The sequence below is a fragment of the Natator depressus genome, chromosome 2 (assembly GCF_965152275.1).
Source record: "Natator depressus isolate rNatDep1 chromosome 2, rNatDep2.hap1, whole genome shotgun sequence".
NCBI lineage: Eukaryota > Metazoa > Chordata > Testudines > Cheloniidae > Natator > Natator depressus.
The window spans coordinates 140606438-140629716 of record NC_134235.1 but is presented as its reverse complement, the minus strand read 5'-3'; the positions used below and the strand labels follow the sequence as shown (position 1 = coordinate 140629716).

The following is a 23279-nucleotide window of genomic DNA, read 5'->3' as shown; positions in this document are numbered from 1 at the left end:
GAATAGACTTGAGAGAAATAACTTGGTGGTCATAGTAAAGACTGTAAAAGAAGATGCAATAGTCAAGAACATGACACGAGGGGGCCATGGGGGAGTTGTAGGTATGTGGTCAGGAAAAATGCTTGTTTGGAATGAGTGTTTAGGGAGGGCAAAGTCATAGAAAATACCTGGGTGAAGAAATATCTTCCTAGTCACTGAGGCCATGTTCTAGTTGGTTATGGAGAAAGGAGGGTGTGGTGGTAGAGGGTGCAGTAAGATGAAGAGCTCAGTTTTTGGTTATGTTGAATTATTGGTGTACACCTCTTCTTGCAGTAGAGCCATGATCTTTTTTTCATAAGCATTGCAATAGAGCTTAACAGCTGCAATCAGGGACCCATTATATGAGGCATAGTATACAAACACATAGGAAGATCTTAAATGGAAGCATATTATCCATTTTGTGTTTGTATTAACCTCGTGCTAAATTATCAGGGTGGATTTGATTTAAATCACTAGCCAGGAAGACTCGATTTAATAATGGATTTCTACATAAAAGTACATTCTTGTTGGTTATAACCGTAATACATATTCTTCACAACTTGAAGATAGATGTAGGTTTCATTTTTAGAAGGTACACACTATACATTTTTAAAGTGATTTATTTTGAAAACTTTTCAGATTAGTTTTACAGCTATATTAGAAAATGAATGATTGGTTATTTCATTTACCAAAGGTAATTGAAGCAGATATTTATGAAGTCATTGGGAGGTGAACTATCTCCAATTCAACAGGTTAATCATTAATATTTGGAGGATTTTTTTGCCATGCTGTATTAGGAGGAGAACGTCACCAGACAGACATTTAAAGTGTTTTATTTAACTAAAACAACAATGTTATGTATTTTGGATTATTTTTCTTCAACAGCAAACATATAATATTTTAACAAAACAAGCATATAAATTTTTGAATTTAGTTAAAGATTAAGGTTTTTTAAAATCAGGTTTGTTTTTGTTAAAATTGTTTAACTAAAATAGTTAAAATATTTTTTTTAAAAAAACCAAAAATTAAATAGACTGTGTCAGCCAGGTCAACATGAGGAACTTAAAATACTGGCTTCTGCAGCTAACTCAGTCGTCTTCACCTTCATTTTCCTGTTTGTTCATAATCTGGAAAAGAAAAACAAGCTTTCCTGCTTTTTCAGGTCCCAAACGATTTCTCAATTTGGAATGAATTAGTCCAAAGGAAGAAAATAGTCTTTTTACACCGGCAGAAGAAGCTACTGCTGTTAAAAGTGAGATTATCACTTCAACAGTCTCTGAATCCAAGTGCTTAAGTGACTTCCACCAGTTCACTGGTGTGACTTTCTTTAAAACATCATCAGCAAACAAACACATTTCTTGAATGGTTCACCCTTAGCTCTGAAGTTTATTATAGTTGGCATTATGGAGGGATGATTGCTGGATGTCCATGTCATAGCCAACTCCTCTTCTTCAGCAGTTAAGGTTTAACCCTGCTACCGAGTATTGAGAATATTTGCAAGAAAGTGAGCTGGGGGTAGTGCTTGTCCTATTCATTTTTTTTAATGCTTGTAATTTAACTCTGTCATCTCACTCAGTTCCTTCCAGATTTCAACAGCGTCAGCAATAAAACAGCTTTTTCCCTGCATTTTGTTCAAGGCTACAGAAATAGGCTTCAGGGTGTACTTAGCATGTGTTCAACATTTCTCTTAAGCCCAATGTTGAGAAATTTGGCTGTGATAGTGCCATCTATTTTTCAGGATTTTGTTCACACTGTCATCCGATTAGGCCAGTTCTTGATACAGTGCTCAAAACCGTCCACTACTGAGTTCCATTGCACGTCTTGTGGGAGAGTTAGCTTGGTTCCTCCCACTTTTTTCAGAGCAGCTGCTGCAAAGTGGTTATTACCGAAGTATTTTGCAATTTCAACATTAGCCTTTAGTTCTGGAACACTGAAGTCTTTGGCTAGGAGATGCATCAAATGAGCACTGCAACCATATGTTGTTAGCTTGGGACTCTCTTCTAAATAATTTCTTCTCATCTTGAATACATTTGGAGCGTTGTCTGTGACCAAGCTGTGTACTAGACGTTTGAATTTTTTTTTCACAGTTTGTTATAGCTTTTACTGCTACTTCTTGTAAGTATTCAGCTGTGTGTGCATTTCCTGGTGTATCAATTGTTTCTGTAAGGAAGACATTTCCTTCTGTTGTCACTCAAGCACATACAACAGGATCGTTGTAGACATTGCTCCACCGATCAAGACTCAGGTTAACAATTTTATCCTCTAGACCTTTTTCACACTGCTCAATTTCTCTTTCATACACTTTATCCAGGAATTTGCCTGCGACATCTGCTCTGTTGGGTGGTCTGTATCCTGGTCTTAATGACTGAACCATGTTAATGAAGTGTGGGTTCTCAATCATACAAAAAGGAGAGTTTGTTGCATAAACAAACTGGACAATTTTTTCATCAATTACCTCTTTTTGTAATCTGCTGGTTCTTATCACAAACTTACCTATGGTTGTTTCCGAATGATGGAGATTTTTTTTTTTTCTTTTTGCCACAGGTGATATACTGTGGCTATGTGACATACATGATGTGACTGAAACACTATCGTTGGCTGATAACTCTGAAACTATAGAAAATGATAGTGATCTTGAAGGTGGATAGTCTTCAGAATCCTGTATGTTGAGGATGGATTCTCCTAAATAAAATAAGTCAGTGCAGTTATTTAATTATTATTACCATACTGCTCATTTAATATTGTTCATTGCATTCACTGACACTCAGTACTACTTTAAAGGTGAAATTATAAAAGGAAGATCTGCCTATTTCATCTATTTATTTTTTTATCACAACTGCATCTAAAATGATAGTACCATAGAGAGAGTACCAACTATATTTTTTGCTCAAACATGAGAATTCAAGAATAGTCCAGAAGGAAGACAGGCAGTCATTAAGAAAGAAGTATGAAATAAAAAGTTTACAAACCTGAAGATCCTGCATGTTCAGACATGTTCCTTTCATCATCTTCAACACAGCTTCCTCCTGAGAAGGAACACTTCTCATGATGTTGTTTCATTCGGGAAACCAGGCCTTGCATTTCTTTGTTGCACTGTTTTCATTTTGCTCTCATGCCTGTCTAACCCACAGGTAGAGGAACTTCATTAAAATATTCCCAACTGGGTCTCTCTTACGGCCTGCTGCCGTTATAGGTTTTCCCTTCTAGTGAGAGACTGGTATGGTAGATCTCAAATCAATGAAGGCTACACTCAGAAAGACCTCAAGACTTCTGGAATATGCTGCTCAAACAGTTTCACTTTTGTTTCTACTGCCTGTTTCTCCCTTCTCACATTTATCTCCAGACTTCTTCTCCGTGTCCAGATCTATTCCGCCCCCAACAATCATCTATTTATTTAACTTTTTGAAGCTTTGCACTTCTAGAGAGAGGGATTGACTCTGTGTACTCAAATTTGCAGAGGGACAATAGGGTTGAGGTCTGTTATTTCTCTCCTCTATATATTATTTATTATTTATTTAAAAACATTTTTGCTGTTAACAAGCATGTTATCTCTGGCGACACAAATCCACAGTTCAAGAACTGCAAAACTAAGCACCCCGATAGTATCTTCTAGATTGAGCACTAAATCCCATTGGGTAGATAGAAAGATTAACCTAAATAATCTATACAGTAGCCCCTGGAACCTACAAGATTGGGTCCCTAATCCATGAACTCTTGGAACTCATTTACAAAACTTTTCTTAAACATTATATGAATATATTGTCTCATGGTATAGAATTAGAATTTATAATCCCTATTCCATGATGAGATATCTTTGAGCTATAATGTATGTTAATTAAAACTATCTTTAGATAGGCTTTTTTCCTCAAAAAGCTCTTCAGCAAAAAAAAAAATCATATTTAAATAAAAGTCTGATTTTTAAAAAAAATTTTTTTGTAAATAATTGATCTTTTCCACCCTGGTGAGAATCCTGCTAGATGCCTTTAGAGAAGCCGAATTTACAAGGCAAGTACAGGAGAAATTTACATTTCCCATGCACAAATTAGAATCTCTGTAAGACTAAAACTAGCTTAAACTCTGTGGAGCTCACCATTTAAGAACCCCATTGTGTAATACCCAGGATTTTATGCATCTTGCCATTTCCCCCTCATTATTTTGAAATAAATAACTAGCCAAAGTTGATCAGGATTAAATTAGTGAGCTAACGGGGATAGAAATAGGAATGTCTACCAACAAAAGTATTTGTTGTAACTTGCTTCTGTTAAACTTATACATATTTCTGTTCTGAATGTATGGAGGCTATATAAACTATGTTACCAATACCCTGTGTCTAGATTGTGTCATAATTAAGATGATAAAATACACATCAACTTAGATAAACTATTTTTGAAACAAGGGATCTTTTTTTGGAGAGTAGTATCATAAAACTTAATTCCTAAAAATGATTTTTGGTTGAAAGGTAATTGACTTAAAAACAAAAATGCATACAAGTATGTGGTGTTAGGGTATAAACTATTTTGTTTATTTGCATTGGATAGAGAAGTTCTGTCACCACTGTCATTGCTGATGCTACTGTTTTATTCCCCACCCTCACCTTTAGGCTCCATGAAGAAATAATTGACTTTTATGACTTCATGTCCCCTCGTCCTGAAGAAGCAACGATGAGAAGAGAAGTGGTGAAAAGAATAGAGACGGTCATCAAAGATCTTTGGCCTACAGCTGATGTGAGTATATTTCAAGTTTCAAATCAAATTTACTAGTACACTGTAGAACAGAGTTCATTTAAGTTACATTTTGTCTTCCTAATGCAACCTTTTTTGAGTTCTCTCTCCATTTAACTTTTTAAAGATGAACTTGTCACAACTCTTGTATTACAATGTAATAACCATTGCTGGCGCTCACAACAAGCTACTCTTAATTGACACAATCCAAGGAGTTAGAAGCTTAATACAAGAATTTCAAACCTAGGCTTCAGGTTGCTGAAGCCTAGTAGTTATCTTGCTCTCTAAATCTTCAACAATAGCCAAACTGACTAAAGCAAAATTACATCCAAATAAGAAATTCTTGTGTGTATCATTTCTTGAGTAATAGCTTATGATTAAGTTGGTTACCGACATATGAACTTAATTCCTGATATTAGATTGTAGACTTGCTTTAGCAACACTAACTAAATGTTGGACATTTGTTTTTTAGAACTTTTTAATTTTTGCAGGATTGGTATTGTAAACTATAAAAGAAACATGTAAAACCAAGCACTGATAGGCAGATAATTTTTATACACTATGTCTTGAAGATCCATACAGATCTTCCTACATTACGGGAGCAGTAGGATATCAATATCCTGTGGGGAAAATGGGATACAAAAGTATGACTAAAATATGCTTAAGGATTATTGAGGGAAAAGGAGGTCAGAGGAACTAAATCACAATGTATAACCTCTACCAAGCGGTCTAAAGAAGGAAATTAGTAACAGCAAGGTGAGATGCTCAATTGCTTGAGGCCATGTTTTGGACAAAATTCTAGGTCCCTTTCCTTTGCTTTTCCATAGCTTAAATAGTAACATTTTTACAAGCCCTTTCTGGAAGACTGTTCTTACTTTTTGTGGTTCCTTTTGCTGTTACTTTTGCCTACTATCGATGAGTCTTATAGTAAGCAGCCTTTAATCAGATTTATTTGCAGCTGTGATGGTCCGCTGAAATGACCAAATATGAAGCAGAGAGACATTTTTATATAAAGTACATTAGTGTAATGGCAGGGAATGCAGGAAAAGTTAAGTGGCATATGTTTGAGAGAAGTTTGTCTCAGAAATGGTATTACACATCTACTGTTTGTCTAAGTTAATTATCCCTCTAAACAGATGGATAAAATTTAACCGCTGTTGACTCTTCTGAATTTGATATGACAAGGTGGGCAAGGTAATATCTTTAATTGGACCAACTTCTGTTGGTGAGTGAGACATTACCCACACACCTTGTGTTTCTAATATCCTGGGACTGACACAGATACAACTACATTTCATACAACAATTGAATTTGATAAGTCAGTCTTACATTATAGGTGATTTATTTTGTTTCTGTTAAACTGTTAGCATTCATGTATTGTGTTTCCTACTTAATACTCATGTGTATGCATAAAACTTAGACACAACTACTTATTAGACAAGAACTTGTTTTGAATGTCTGTTTAAATTGGTTGTGTTTTCAGCATGTCTGCAGCATCCTGAATTAGCTTTACACAGAAGAAATATGATCCTTAGAGTAGTTTCAAAAGAGATCCTGGTGAAAGTTAGGTCTTGGATACTATGTTCTTCATTGGTTTCACTTAAAGCCCATTTGAAGTAACCCCATTTACCAAGAATAACCAGTAACATATCCAGTTGATTAGTTCAACACCAGGAATTGCCATAGCAGATCGGTGGTCCACCTAATTTAGTCTTGCCTTGCTCAAGATTCTAGTGGGGTGGCTTGCATATTTCAACCAATAAATATGGAGCTATAATGTGGATGTTTGAAATCTTTCTACAGTTCACTGGCTATAGAATTAGTGTATTTACTTTGCTCAGGGTATTTTAAATATCTATTCCAAGACTGGCTTCTTCTCTTGTTTTGTCTTTAAAATTCATTACTACTGTCTTCAGATTCTAGCATCACTGATTTAAAAGTAAAGCTATCCCTGAGACCTGTTTTCCTCTGACTCTCCAATTATGCTTTTCTAAGAGGAAGGGATTGTTCTTCATTAGCATAAACCTCTCCAGGTGGGGTTGAGAGTTAATGTGATAAATAACTTAGGGCAGGTCTACACTACAGACTTCTGCTGGCATGGTGTTTCTCAGGGGCGTGAAGAAGTCACCTCTGTCTGATGTAGCTGTTATAGCAGTAGTTGCTACTGTTTTTACAGTAATACTGGCAAAGCCACACTTTTACAAGTATAGCTTACGTTGCATGTAATGGGTGGCTTTACTGTAGTGGTACAAAGTACAACTTTGCCAGTATAGCTGTAAGCACGCTAGGAGGGCTTTGCTGGTGTAGTATACTGGTATACCTATACCACAAAGTGCTTCTAGAGTAGGCATGGCCTTGGTTGCACTAGTCTTTGTTCTGCTGCTTATGGTGCTAGGCATGGTTTTCCTGAACAGAAGTGACCACGCTTTCCTGTTAAGTCTCCTTACTTTTAAGTCTAAAGATAATATCAAAATTAACATTTTTAGACTTACTGTATTAAACTCCAAACTTCTCTCAACACTTGAGTGGGTTGGGTGGGGGACAGAGTGAGGCTAACTCCACACCACCTCTTCCTTTATGATGTATTAATCTAAACTTGAGAGAACTTGAGCTGGGGTGGGTTAACATTTGTTTACATTAGTCAGATGGAGTCTCAAGGAATAGTTTAAGTAAACTCATGTTTTTCTGGACCTATTAACAGTAAGACTTGTTTGGCTGCATTTTGCTTTAATATTAATAATTGCAGGATGTGTTTTAGTATTTAACTTTTCCTTTCAGGTTCAGATATTTGGCAGCTTTAGTACAGGGCTTTACCTTCCAACTAGGTAAGTAACAAGTTACTTTGGTACATAACCTTTTTGGTCTGTCTTATGAAAGTGGTGATAAACCTCTAGAAGAGAATTGGTTTATTTTCAAATATTTGCAAACCAGAATGTGAAAGTGTAACAAACATTACTCAAAGTTTGTATCTAATGTCCCACCTAACCAGGGAAAGAACCACTGAACATACCATGAACTTTGGGAAGTACATAAACATTTTAATATTCTTTGTGCCAGTATCCATACCCTCCACTGATTGCTGACTCTTGATTGAAAAAGCTTCTCCTAGATGCACTCTGGGATAACACTTGTTATCCTTTGAGATAATTCATGTCACTTACCCATACAAGTGGAGCAGTATTGTGAAATATTTCATACTTGGTGGGATAGCTAATATTTACTGTCTAAGCCATATAATAACTGAGGTAATCATCGAACATTAATCATTAAACAGACAATCATTGAAAATTAATTTCCCTACCTCTTACCAATATATAAATCTTTTTAGAACTGAAATTTAGTTTGTACAAATTATGCCATTTATCTTTTGCAATTCAGTCAACTCAATGTTTAAAATTGTCTAGCTAGTTTCACTCAAGTCACTAGCACAATGCACTTGTATCTTTATTTACAATATTCCAGGCTCGTGCATACTTCCAAAGCTGCTGCTTCTAGTGTTTGTTTAAAACCTTTTATATTCATTTCATATTATTTTTTATAAAGTCACATTAGTTCTTGAAAACATTTTGGACTCCACAATTCTGTAAACTGCTTGCTTAACAGCATAATTAAACCTGAGTCTGCAGCAGTAATGAACCATATCATTTTTATAGAACTGTATTGTTTCTTGTTTTCAAGTAGGCTTCAGTAGGAAAACATTGGAGAAATTGACTTAATTATTTTTATAGACTTAATTGACCATTCTTATATCCACTTAAGTTACAGTATGCTGAAAGTATTGAAGAACTACCATACTTAAAGATTTGAGCTTTTTGGGAGCTCTTTCAAAGTATTGTGCAGAAGGTTAGTGTTGCCATTTATCTACAGGGAAATACGACACTCTCATTTCAGTGGACTTTATTGTTATATTTTGTTTCCTGTCTATAGTGATATTGATTTAGTTGTTTTTGGGAAATGGGAACGCCCACCTCTACAACTGCTGGAACAAGCACTAAGGAAACACAATGTGGCTGAGCCATATTCCATTAAAGTACTTGACAAAGCTACGGTGAGTAATGAGAAACAAAATTCCTATTTCTAAAAATAAACTGCTTTGATGATAAGGTGACATAAATACAACATAAAGAAAAAACTTGTTAAAGATGGCACATGTACCTATTTTGGTGCTTCCTGCATATTGACTTGCTGTGTTCATTTATCCCATGTTTTCCTGTTTTCTGGATAACGCTTTTGTAGAGTATGTGTTTGACAGAATCCAGCTGCTAATGACATTCATAACCACTGTTCCAGAGATCTAGCTTCTTAGGAATTTTATTTACAGTGCTTGAAAGTTGTTAAAGGACTTCCTCAATTACTGCTTGGCTTGCTATCATGTTGCCCTTGTTAAACTCCCTGTCTCTGAAGGTGGACCATTGCGTACTGATTGCACAATGCTCTTTTACTTCAGCAACCACCTTGTCTCTGGTCATAACTACTTGGCTAACTAATCTGCAAAGTCTTCTAGAATTCAGAGAACTGTGATCCTATAGACTGTACAAGCTTGACTTTGTGGGCAGAGGGGAAACTGGACCAAGAGAAATGTGATAATGGTTCTAGGTGCTGATTAAACCTTTTTAGCACTACTACATTGGTTGTGTAGCACTTAGTGTCGTAAGCAACTCAGAGAGTGCCTTGGGGATGGATAACCATAGGCTCACTTCTTTTCCAATGTAGTTTGGTTTTAGCTGTCTCTTGCAAACCAGAGAGACACAGAGGGTGAGATAATATCTCTTACCAGACCAACTTTTTGGCTCTGCAAACACCTCTAAACACTAGTTCTTCATTGTGGGCAGCTTGCCTAAGTTTTGAAAGCTTTCACAAGAGTGAGTTTAGCTTAAGATGAAATCTTTGGTACAGTTATTCTGGCATGGGATGTGATTTCTTGAACTGATTTGAGAAACTTAACTTGTTGCCTCTCAAATGTTCCCTGTTTGTGGATAGTGGTATGGTCTACAACAGGGGTGGGCAAATTTTGTGGCCCTCGGGCCACATCCGAGTATAGAAAGTGTATGGCAGGCCATGAAATTGAGGGTTGGGGTGCAGGGGGAGGAGGTATGAGGGCTCTGGCTGGGGGTGTGGGCTCTGGGGTGGGGCTGGGCATGAGGGGCTTGGGGTAGGCGGGTGCTCCGGGCTGGGACCAAGGGGTTTGGAGGGTGGGAGGGGGATCAGAGCAGGGAGTCAGGTGGGTCATGTCCCCCCTCTGGCTCCTACATGGAGGCGCGGCCAGGTAGCTCTACGTGCTGCCACGTCTGCAGGTGCTGCCCCTGCAGCTCCCATTGGCTGTGGTTCCTGGCTGCGGGGGTGGTGCTTGGGGTGGGGGTACCATGCGGAACCCCCTGGCCGTGCCTCTGCATAGGAGTCGGAAGGGGGACATGCCACTGCTTCCGGGAGCTGCGTGAAAGCCCCCAACTCTGCTTCCCGGAGAGAGCTCAAGGGCCAGATTAAAAGTTCTGATGGGCCGGACACAGCCCGCGGGCCGTAGTTTGCCCATCTCTGGTCTACGGGGCTTCTGTATCTAGTGCCTTTCAGGAGATATAAACTTACTGGAAAACACCTAAACGTCTAATACTATTTGTTTACATTCTGTGTAGCAGATTTGAGGCCACTCAGTTTTAGAAGCAGTGGTTGTTGTGTCTTTGCTATTTATGCAGGACTGCAGAGTGGCCTTAAGCAAGGACACTTAGCAATCTTGTAATTCCAGGTGAAAACACTAAAATCAACAACTTATTTTTCAGAAGGCTTCCTAATACCTATGGAATAGACAGGTGTTCCATAGTGATGGTTTAGCATTTCAGTGCATGATAATTTCTAGCAGCCAGTCGTTTACAAGGCATGTGTCTCACGCTGTTCTTATAACCCTGATGAATCGGGTGTCATGCATGCAGAGAGACTTTCTGATGGAAATTATGTAATTGCATGATTGGACTGACTGTAGGGAAATGCTGTACAAAAGTATAGATTAATTCTTCAGGGGATAAAATGTGAACTCCTAAATCCCCTCTGAAAATAAATGAGTTGGCAGTGTCAAAAGCAAATGCGCAGAAAGGTGTTATTACTGTACTGTGATAGCAGAGCTAGTGTAGCCCACTGAGGTTGTGGCATATTATCTTAGTACTTTGAAACACTTTGGAAACTGTTAGGACTCCTTTTGCTGGTTAGAGGTGCTAAAGCTCCACCACTGCTTGGCATTTAGTAGTCTAGAAGCCACTCTAATCTGCATGAGCCCTTCCTTAATTACTTCCTTCCACTATTAGTGTGGATTAATGAGGTTATAATTGAAAACTGGAAAATGATAAACCTCTAACTGAAAATGAGTACATGCAAAAAAAAAAATCCATTTTAGCATAGGAATGTTTTGTTAGTCTGGATTTCATTGGTCTTCTAATCCAGTCACTTCAAGAAGTAATTGTCCACTTTAATTTAAGATAATAGTTCTCTATGGGTGTGTCTGCACTGCAGTCAGAGGTGGGACTAGGAGATGTAGACATACTCAATATAGCCAGTTTGAATCACAATAGTAGTGAAGCTGCCACGTCTTGAGTTAGCACTGGGTACCCATTGAACCAGGTGGAGTTGTACAGCCTGTGCTGCCAGGGCTTCACTGTTTCTGCTTGAGCTAGCTAGATCAAAACTGTCTTGATAATTTTTACATGTGCTGCATTCATACCCTCAATCAGCCCCTTGAAGACATCCATCTGATGTTCAGTAACATAGTGTCTGTTTAGGCCTGTTGTGTCTGAATGTCGTAAATTAAGGAAATGTGTGACTAATCAAATATAGAAAAGCTTCAGCCTAGTGTTTGGGATGTATAAAATGTCTCTCTTCTACAAATATTTGCAGGTACCAATAATAAAACTTACAGACCAGGAGACAGAAGTGAAAGTTGACATAAGTTTTAATGTGGAAACTGGTGTGAAGGCAGCTCGATTTATCAAGGAGTACATGAAGGTACAAACTGCATAATTGATGCTACTAATCAATAAACATCAGTATACTGTTTTGTCCTTTACTTTACTCTAGGGCATGTAAATTTGTGTCTTAAGAAATCTAAAATATTTAGACACAGGGAAATGTTATGGGTCTCTACCTGGAAGAGAATAACATTAAATTCCATTAACTTTAACCAGTCTTGTGTTTTATAGATTGGAGATCAACTGTGGAAACAGTTAAACTTTTAAAGGGCAATGAGTTTTATGAAGGGGCCTTAATAAAATTGGACTAGAAACTGTTTGCTTTAGTTTTCTGGCTGTGTTGTTCTAAGCATTTGCCAGAGGTGGTTAAGAACATAAGAATATCCATACTGTCAGACCTAAGTTCCCTGTAAGCTCTGCAGCTACGCAGCAGCCTATTCAGTTCTGAACAGGCGCTCGGTGAACCCACCCGGCCGGGACCTGCCGCGGCCGGGGGAGAGGTGCCACTCCCCCTGCTGGGACCTACCCCAGCCCCCAACCTGCTGTAGCTGGGGAAAGGGTGGCCTGAACTGAGCCCCAGCCCGGACTTGCTATGCCTGGGGCGCCCAGTCCCTACTCAGCCCTGGACCTGCTGCGGCTGGGGGAGGGGTGGCTCGAATTCAGCCCTGGCCTGGACCTGTTGAGGCCGGAGCGCTCCTTCCCCAGACCGGCCAGGGCGCTTATCCCGCACCCCAGCCCTGGAGCTGCCGCGGCAGGGAGAGGCACTTCTCCGCTCCAGCCCAGGTGCTGCTGTGGGGAGAGAGCTGGGAGAAGTCCTCTCTCCCTGTTGTAGCCCTGGAGCACTCCCCTGCACCCCAACCCTCTGCCCCAGCCCTGAGCCCCTCATCCCCTCCCCCACCCTGGAGCCTGCACCCCAATCCTCTGCCCCAACCCTGAACCCTTTATCCATGGCCCCACCCCAGAGCCTGGACCCCTAGTCGGAGCCCTCACATCCCTGCACTCCAACCTTCTGCCCCAGTCCTGAGCCCCCTCCCACACTCCGAACCCCTTGGCACCCCCCCCGACCCCACACATGCATTTTGTCATGTGCATCGATATGAAGGTGATGTGTCACACGTCACCTCCATATTAGTGCATATAACAAAATTCAGTCCACACACGGGTGGTAAAAATGAGAGGGAACACTGTCAGACCAATGGACCATCTAGCCCAGTATCCCATCTTCCAACAGTGACCAGTGCCAGATGCTTCAGAGAGAATGAACAGAACAGGGCAATTATTGAGTGATTTATCCCCTGTTGTCCAGTCCTAGCTTCTGGCAGTTGGAGGTTTAGGGACATCCAGAGCATGGGTTTAGATGTCTGACCATCATGGCTAATAGCCATTGATGGACCTCTCCTCCAAGAACTTATCTAATTATTTTTTGAACCCAGTTTTACTTTTGGCCTTCACAACATTACCCTGCAACAAGTTCCACAGGTTGATTGTGCATTGTGTGAAGAAGTACTTCCTTAGGTTAGTTTCAACCTGCTGTCTATTAATGTCATTGGGTGACCTTGTGTTACTTACCCCTTCACATAACACTTCCCTATTCACTTTCTCCATACCATTCATGATTTTATAGACCTCTGTCATAGCCCCCATCCTTAATCATCTCTTGTCTAAGATGAACAGTCCCAGTCTTTTTAATCTCTCCTCGTATGCACACTGCTCCATACCCCTAATCCTTTTTGTTACCCTTCTCTGTACTTTTCCCCATTCTAATATATCTTTTTTGAGATGGGGTGACCAGAGCTGTGCACTGTATTTAAAATGTGGGCATACCATGGATTTATATCATCCGCCTTGTCCTCATCCATCCTTCCACGAACGCAAGTCGATGCTACATCATTCCATTTTGTTGCGAGCATGTTCTTTCCATTTTTGGCCAAAGAGTTTTGCCATGTGATCCGCCCAACTTGTTTTCGTTCTGCCCAGCGGTCGCTTGTGGTCTCTGGGGATCCAGTCACTGATGCGGGTTGTCCACCTGTTGCCTTGCCTGTGGACTACATGACCCACCCATCTCATTGATCACCTCTGTACGCCTTCTGATCTCCTCATTTGTTGTTTGATCACGGAGCGATGTCTTGCACATTTGCCTTTCCATTGCTCTCTGGGTGACAATGAATTTTTCTTCCTCCCCTTTTGTCGTTGACCACCTTTTTGCTCCATATATCATTGCTGGCAGAACAGTGGAGTAAGAAATGATCGCGGAGCATGTCTGGTTGCATTCGCAGAGGCAAACCATCTCCATGTAATGAACATGTTTCAAAAAGAACAAAGGCAGTGGACATGGAAAAGCTGGGATGAAGTCTCACTGAATCAGATTGATTATGTATTGACAGATACTAGAAGAATCTTCAACGATGTACCGATAATAGGCGAATGAATCATTAGCACAGGCTCAGACCATCATATTTATATAGTGGCATTATGATATTTTATGTCTTCTCTTTCCTAATGATGCCTAGCGTTAGCTTTTTTGATTATTGCTACATGTTGAGCAGACATTTCCAGAGAATTATCCATATTGACTCCAAGGTATCTTTGAGTGGCAGAGCTAATTAGAACCCATCATTTTTATAGGTAGTTGAGATTGTTTTGTAATGTGCATTACTTTGCACTTATCAACACTGAATTTCATCTGCCATTTTGTTAACCAGTCGCCCAGTTTTGTGAGATTGCTTTGTAACTCTTTGCAGTCTGCTTTGGATTTAAATATATTAAGTAATTTTGTATTGTGTGCAGACTTTGCCACCTTGCTGTTTACCCCTCTTTCCAGATCAGTTATGAATGTGTTGAACAGCACAGGTCCCAGTACAAAAATGACCATTTATTCCGACCCTTTGTTTCCTATTTTTGAACTACTTACTGATCCATGAGGGGACCTTCTTTTACTGCCAGGGGCTGAGAGGACTGTCCACAAACATTCATCCTTCATATAATATAGAAGCACAAGACCCTGATGTAAGACTATCAAGCCAGCTCCTCTATAGCAGAATCTTGTTACACAGCTATAACCTTTAAAATAAGATGTCCTAATTGGCTTGTAAGAGCTAAGAGCTACCTTAATCTTATCAGAAAGTTTCAGTATAGTAGAATAAGACTTCTATCACAGTGAAAAAGTAGCCAACTTGAATATTATACTTATCTGAAAGTTTTGTGTCCCCTATGGTTACGTGTAACATGTAAGGCTACTAAAAAAGAAAATGAAATATCTTTCCCATTCTGTTTTGCTGTGCTTTGACAGCACTTCTTGTTTAGTCAGTTATTTGCTCATGTGTAGTCAATGTCTCTATTGCAGAAGAACCCTTAAACATAAAGACTTTCTGCTCTACTGTTTCTTTAAAAAAACGAACAAAAAAACCCCAAACTTTTCAAAACGAAAGGTGAATACTTTATACCATCTTATCAGAAATCAGATTTTTTTTTTTAAACTGGTAATTTGAAGGGACTGTGCCAACTTGAATGTTAATGATGGGAGGTATTAGGTTAGCTAGAGGGAAAATACGTACACTGAAGAGATTTGCATGGTCACATTTTGATCTGCAGTCTTTTTTTTACTTTGTTTAAAAACATTAGAGAACTTGAATCTCACTAAAATACTTGACTATTATATCTTAGATTCTAAAATCACATATTAGAATATTATTGTAATAGCATTCCCAATGAAGGTTAAGAAAGTACTTCCTTGTCAAACCATATTTTCTTCTTCAAGTAGCGTCCCTGTGGGTGCTCCACTGTAGGTGTGCGTCTCTGAGTGCTGTTCCCTATGTGGATTCCAAATATGGGTACGCTTGAGTGCCGTGCGCCACAGCTGGAACTGTTCGTAGTAGTGTCCTCTGACGGGTTGGATCACAGAAACCCCTTTGGGACTGCCATCTGATGTGCCTAGACTACATCTGAGCCCGTTTTCCCTGCCAGCTTGGGACTTCAGTACCTTGCCTTGTTTAAGCCAGACACGCTTTCCTGCTGCAAACAGAGGTCCAAGTCTGAACCACGTCCCCCACAAGTTGCAGGCTTAACTGAAAACAGCTTAAGAAGAGCTTCTGTCTCCAGCATTCAGATACCCAGCTCCCAATGGGGTCCAAACCCTAAATAAATCCGTTTTACCTGTATAAAGCTTATACAGGGTAAACTTTTAAATTGCTCGCCCTCTATAACACTGATAGAGATATGAGCAGCTGTTTGCCCCCCCAGATATTCATACTTACTCTAGGTTAATAAGGAAAAAATGATTGTGTTAAATGCAGAAAGTAGGATTTAAGTAGTTCCAAGTGATAACAGACAGAACAAAGTAAATTACCAAACAAAATAAAATAAAACACACAAATCTAAGCCTAATGCCATGGGAAACTAAATGCAGGTAAATCTCACCCTCAGATGTTCCAATAAGCTTCTCTGACAGACTAGCCTCCTTCTAGTCTGGGTCCAGCAATCTCTCACGCCCCTGTAGTTAGTGTCCTTTGTTCCAGTTTCTTTCAGTCAGCCTCTCCACCCCCAAAGGATATCTCTTGAGCCAGCTGAAGACGAAATGGAGGGGTTTCCCAGGGGCTTATATAGCCTCCTCCTTGTGGGTGGAAACCCCTCTCTCCCCCTCTGTAGAATTACAGCTCCAAGATGGAGTTTTGGAGTCACATGGGCAAGTCACATGTCCATGCATGACTCTGTTCTTTACAGGCTGACGCCATGTTAGCCCGAACATTCCCAGGAAGGCTCAGATGTGGATTGGCGTGTATCAAGGTCCATTGTTGGCCACGTACTCCCAATTACTTGAATAACCCCTTCACACTATGTTGAACAAGTCTGCCGTAGATACTTTCTACAGCAAACACTTGAAATACAAGCATAGAGCCAATGCTCATAACTTCAGATATAAAAAATGATACATGCATACGAATAGGATGAATACATTCAGTAGAACTTAACTTTTGCAAAGATACGTTACGTGGCATATGTAGCATAAAACATTCCAGTTATGTTACATTTACAGATAGCTCAGGGGTTTGAGCATTGGCCTGCTAAACCCAGGGTTGTGAGCTCAATCCTTGAGGGGGCCATTTAAGGATCTGGGGCAAAAATTGGGGATTGGCCCTGCTTTGAGCAGGGGGTTGCACTAGATGATCTCCTGAGGTCCCTTCCAACCCTGATATTCTATATTTCTATAAAGCATTATGGGGTGCAATGTCACATGTCCGTTGACCCGCATGGCTTTAAGAGGCTGTGCAGGTCAGCACCGCTCTAGTTCCTTCTTCCCGCTGAATGGCCAGAGTTGGAACCACTGTCCCTTGGTGCTCTTACCTCGTTAAGAGAACTACTCTTTTCGTTGTATATAGTTTTCCCCATAGTTCTTAGTTGTCTGTTAGTTGTACCCCTTAGTTCTTAGGTTTCTGTTGGACTTTTCCCTTCCGGGGATCTTTCCCCAGCTCAGGGACTGTGCCCCAGTAAGCCGGTTTTAAATATTGTGTTTCCTGTCCATGCTCCATTTCTGTGAGTGATTAGCACCAGCACTGAATCTACTGTCTTGGTGAGAATCACATTTCCGCCTGCTGATCATCTGTCGCTCGTTCCCTCCACATACCTGGGAAGTCAGAGAACTTCACCTCTGCAAATTCCTTATTGGAATTGCACCCATGTGCACAATCGGATATTGCAACCATGGATCTGTCAGCGACGCCCGGTACTGGCAGTCAAGTGCCTCCCCAGGCCTTTGCTGCCCAGCTCTGGTGACACTGGCCCATCTAGCCAAAGCCAACTGTGTGCACGAGAAGCATGCTCATGGGCAAAAAGGCAGCTCCCTGATGGGGACTACCTTTAAGCACAGTGTTGCCTTCTTGAGCCATGCCAAGTTGGATGAGAAATTGTGCATTGATCCAGATGCTCCTGCTCCAAAGAAGCCTCGCATGGAGCACAAGTCCAAGCACTATGCCCCACAGGTGCCACCGCTGGCCTTGGTGACTGATCCACCGCCTGAACCATTGGGACTTACAGCTCTGCCTACGCCAGGCAATCTCTCCCCTCTGAGGCCCACAGCTGAGTTCATGCTGCCATAAGCTAGGGCACCTCCATGTCCCTGTCCTTCAGGTGTCTTTCGTCTGCTGTCTTCCGAGGATGAGACGCTCCTGATCTAACTCAGTTCCACCTTTCTCCACAGTTGCCCTCAGATGTACCCTGGCTTCTCTTGGACCGTGCGTCCTTCACTGCACTGATGGTACCACCGGGTCAGACAGCCCCACCCTTACCTGACCAGTCTTCAGACACCGAGTGGTCCTCTAAACCGGACACTACCTTCAGGCTGGCGTACTCATACAGCCCAAATCCCCAGCACCAACTGTATCCTCCAATATATGCTCTGCCAGCTGATCCATGGTTCCACTACCCGCGAGCTCTGTCAGTGCCTACTGGGTTACTTGGGACCCCTACCATTCCTGCACTCCATCGCTCCATCCTTATAGTCGCCTTTCTCTAACGCATACCACTTCTTCCCACCCTGCCGGAACCTCTGACCATCCCCACTCCTTTCGCACCGGTGGTACCAACAGCGCCATCGTCTCCTCCAATCCATATGGGCACATCTGTCCCCTGATGAGCTTAAAATCATAGGATCACCGAATATCAGGGTTGGAAGGAACCTCAGGAGGTCATCTAGTCCAACCCCCTGCTCAAAGCAGGACCAATCCCCAACTAAATCATCCCAGCCAGGGCTTTGTCAAGCCTGACCCTAAAATCTTCTAAGGAAAGAGATTCCACCACCTCCCTAGGTAACCCATTCCAGTGTTTCACCACCCTCCCAGTGAAAAAGTTTTTCCTAATATCCAACCTAAACCTCCCGTACTGCAACTTGAGACCATTGCTCCTTGTTCTGTCATCTGCTACCACTGAGAACAGTCTAGATCCATTCTCTTTGGAACCCCCTTTCAGGTAGTTGAAAGCAGCTATCAAATCCCCCCTCATTCTTCTCTTCTGCAGACTAAACAATCCCAGTTCCCTCAGCCTCTCCTCATAAGTCATGTGTTCCAGTCCCCTAATCATTTTTGTTGCCCTCCGCTGGACGCTTTCCAATTTTTCCACATCCTTCTTGTAGTGTGGGTCCCAAAACTGGACACAGTACTCCAGATGAGGCCTCACCAATGTCGAATAGAGGGGAACGATCACGTCCCTCGATCTGCTGGCAATGCGCCCCTACTTATACATCCCAAAATGCCATTGGCCTTCCTGGCAACAAGGGCACACTGTTGACTCACATCCAGCTTCTCATCCACTGTAACCCCTAGGTCCTTTTCTGCAGAACTGCTACCGAGCTATTCGGTCCCTAGTCTGTAGCGGTGCATGGGATTCTTCTGTCCTAAGTGCAGGACTCTGCACTTGTCCTTGTTGAACCTCATCAGATTTCTTTTGGCCCAATCCTCTAATTTGTCTACGTCTCTCTGTATCCTATCCCTACCCTCCAGCATATCTACCTCTCCTCCCAGTTTAGTGTCATCTGCAAACTTGCTGAGGGTGCAATCCACACCATCCTCCAGATCATTATGAAGATATTGAACAAAACCAGCCCCAGGACCGGCCCTTGGGGCAATCCACTTGATACCGGCTGCCAACTAGACATGGAGCCATTGATTACTACCTGTTGAGCCCGACAATCTAGCCAGCTTTCTATCCACCTTATAGTCCATTCATTCAGCCCATACTTCTTTAACTTGCTGGCAAGAACACTGTGGGAGACCGAGGCCAAAAGCTTTGCTAAAGTCAAGGAACAACACGTCCACCGCTTTCCCCTCATCCACAGAGCCAGTTATCTCGTCATAGAAGGCAATTAGATTAGTCAGGCACTTTCCCTTGGTGAATCCATGCTGACTGTTCCTGATCACTTTCCTCTCCTCTAAGCGCTTCAGAATTGATTCCTTGAGGACCTGCTCCATGATTTTTCCAGGGACTGAGGTGAGGCTGACTGGCCTGTAGTTCCCAGGATCATCCTCCTTCCCTTTTTTAAAGATGGGCACTACATTAGCCTTTTTCCTGTCATCTGGGACCTCCCCCGATCGCCATGAGTTTTCAAAGATAATGGCCAATGGCTCTGCAATCACATCTGCCAACTCCTTTAGCACTCTTGGATGCAGCGCATCCGGCCCCATGGACTTGTGCTCGTCCAGCTTTTCTAAAAAATCCCGAACCACTTCTTTCTCCACAGAGGGCTGGTCACCTCCTCCCCATGCTGTGCTGCCTAGTGCAGTCGTCTGGGAGCTGACCTTGTTCGTGAAGACAGAGGCAAAAAAAGCATTGAGTACATAAGCTTTTTCCACATCCTCTGTCACTAGGTTGCCTCGCTCATTCAGTAAGGGTCCCACACTTTCCTTGACTTTCTTCTTGTTGCTAACATACCTGAAGAAACCCTTCTTGTTATTCTTAACATCTCTTGCTAGCTGCAACTCCAGGTGTGATTTGGCCTTCCTGATTTCACTCCTGCAAGCCCGAGCAATATTTTTATATTCTTCCCTGGTCATTTGTCCAATCTTCCACTTCTTGTAAGCTTCTTTTTTGTGTTTAAGATCAGTAAGGATTTCACTGTTAAGCCAAGCTGGTCGCCTGCCATATTTACTATTCTTTCTACACATCGGGATGGTTTGTCCCTGTAACCTCAATAAGGATTCTTTAAAATACAGCCAGCTCTCCTGGACTCCTTTCCCCCTCATGTTATTCTCCCAGGGTATCTTGCCCATCAGTTCCCTGAGGGAGTCAAATTCTGCTTTTTCTGAAGTCCAGGGTCCGTATTCTGCTGCTCTCCTTTCTTCCCTGTGTCAGGATCCTGAACTTGACCATCTCATGGTCACTGCCTGCCAGGTTCCCATCCACTTTTGCTTCCCCCACTAATTCTTCCTGGTTTGTGAGCAGCAGGTCAAGAAGAGCTCTGCCCCTAGTTGGTTCCTCCAGCACTTGCACCAGGAAATTGTCCCCTACCCTTTCCAAAAACTTCCTTGATTGTCTGTGCACTGCTGTATTGCTCTCCCAGCAGATATCAGGGTGATTGAAGTCTCCTGTGAGAACCAGGGCCTGTGATCTAGTAACTTCTGCGAGTTGCTGGAAGAAAGCCTCGTCCACCTCATCTCCCTGGTCCGGTGGTCTATAGTAGACTCCCACCACGACATCACCCTTGATACTCACACTTCTAAACTTAATCCAGAGACTCTCAGGTTTTTCTGCAGTTTCATAATGGAGCTCTGAGCAGTTATACTGCTCCCTTACATACAATGCAACTCCCCCACCTTTTCTGCCCTGCCTGTCCTTCCTGAACAGTTTATATCCATCCATGACAATACTCTAGTCATGTGAGTTATCCCACCAAGTCTCTGTTATTCCAATCACATCATAATTCCTTGACTGTGCCAGGACTTCCAGTGCTCCCTTCTCCCTAATCATAGAATATTAGGGTTGTAAGAGACCTCAGGAGGTTATCTAGTCCAATCTCCTGCTCAAAACAGGATGAACACCAACTAAATCATCCCAGTCAGGGGTTTGTCAAGCCAGGCCTTAAAAACTTCTAAGGATGGAGATTCACCACCTCCCTAGGTAACCCATTCCAGTGCTTCACCACCCTCCTAGTGAAATAGTGTTTCCTAATATCTAACCTCGACCTCCTCCACTGCAACTTGAGACCATTGCTTCTTATTCTGTCATCTGCCACCACTGAGAACAGCCTAGCTCCATCCTCTTTTTGGTACCCCCGTTCAGGTACTTGAAGGCTGCTATTAAATGCCCCGTCACTCTTCTCTTCTGCAGACTAAATAATCCCAGTTCCCTCAGCCTCTCCTCGTAAGTCATGTGCCCCAGCCCCCTAATCCTTTTCGTTGCCCTTCGTTGGGCTCTCTCCAATTTGTCCACATCCATTCTGCAGTGGGGGGGACCAAAACTGGACACAGTATTCAGCACTGGTCAGACCATACCTGGAATAGGGGTGAATAATCACTTCCCTTGCTCTGCTGGCAATGCTCCTACTAATACAGCCCAATATGCCATTAGCCTTCTTGGCAACAAGGACACACTGCTGACTCATATGCAGCTTCTCGTCCACTGTGATCCCCAGGTCCTTTTCTGGAGAACTGCTGCTTAGCCAGTCGAACCCCAGCCTGTAGCGGTGCATGGGATTCTTCCTTCATAAGTGCAGGACTCTGCACTTGTCCTTGTTGAACCTCATCAGATTTCTTTTGGCCCAATTCTCCAGTTTGTCTAGGTCACTCTGGACCCTATGCCTACCCTCCAGCATATTTACCTCTCCCCCCATCTTAGTGTCTTCTGCGAATTTTCTGAGGGTGCAATTAATCCCATCATCCAGATAATTAATAAAGATGTTGAAGAAAACCGGTCCCAGGACCGACCCCTGGGGCACTCCACTTTATACTGGCTGCCAACTAGACATCGAGCTGTTGATCACTACCCGTTGAGCCCGACAATCTAGCCAGCTTTCTATCCACCTTATAGTCCATTCATCCAATCCATACTTTTTTAACTTGCTGGCAAGAATGCTGTGGGAGACCGTATCAAAAGCTTTGCTAAACTCAAGATGTATCTTATCCTGCCCACTCTCCTCCCAGCGACTACATGCAGTACCAGGACTTGCTTTAACACATGGCTACAGCCCTCAACCTGCCTGTCGAAGATGTCCATGATCCAGAAAACCAATTCCTGGACATCCTGCAACCCCCTGGACTCTCCTGTACCGCCTTCCCTATTAATGGTGCCCTCATGCAGCCAGCCCAAGCTATTCGTCCTAGCCCAGCATCTTGTTCCCCTATCCCAAAACTGGCAGAGCACCATTATTTCATCCTCTCTAAGGGCACAGACTTTCTCTTTAACCCTTTTCCCCCCAACTTGCTGGTGTTGCAAGCTGTGACCGAGTGCTCCTGCCAATAACATTTCTGCTCTACGCTGCCTGACCGGGCTGCGAAGAAGCTGGGCCTGTGGGCTGCAAGGTCTACTAATCTGCTAAGCCTCAAATTTCGTATTGCCAGCTACCGGGCCATCCTGGTGAAGTACGACTTCCTTTCATACTCTAAGCTGGCAGACTTTCATGCCTGGCTTTCCCTGGAAAAACAGCAGGACTTCCAATATCTTGTGGATGAGGGCATGCTGGTAGCTAAAGTGTCTTTCTAGACCGCGGTTTATGCCGCCAACACCGCCTCCTGCTCCTTGGCATTTGGGGTCGTCATCAGCTGAGATTCCTGGCTCCAGTTCAGCGACTTTCCGAAGGAGGTCCAAACTACCCTGGAGGACCTTCCCTTCGAGAATAATAATCTGTTCAGTGACAAAATGGATTAAATGCATTCTTCAAGGATTCTTGCCCCTCTCCAGTCCCTGGGCCTCTACTAAACTCCCCCACTGCCCACAGCTTGCCACCAACAACAGTTGTCCTTCAGACCCATGCCACGTGCAGCATTACCCCCAGCGCCTGCCTGACTCTTCCCGCCATTGCCCATATTCACAACGGCCACGCTCCTCCACCACAGCTACTTCTTCCACATCTATCTTCCCGCATTGTCCTCCCAAGCAACCCTTTTGA

The 23279-nt window shown here is 42.4% G+C and overlaps 1 protein-coding gene across 4 annotated transcripts in view; it reads left to right on the top strand.

Annotated features, from left to right (window-relative positions):
- The window catches only part of TENT4A (terminal nucleotidyltransferase 4A), a 102160-nt gene that overhangs the window by 14437 nt on the left and 64444 nt on the right, over positions 1–23279 (top strand). For all 4 annotated transcript variants that reach the window (XM_074945069.1, XM_074945068.1, XM_074945067.1 and 1 more), the window contains exons 2-5: positions 4619–4742; positions 7518–7564; positions 8667–8787; positions 11619–11726. In XM_074945069.1, the coding sequence (XP_074801170.1) occupies positions 4619–4742; positions 7518–7564; positions 8667–8787; positions 11619–11726 (400 nt within the window). The remainder of the gene's footprint in view (positions 1–4618; positions 4743–7517; positions 7565–8666; positions 8788–11618; positions 11727–23279) is intronic.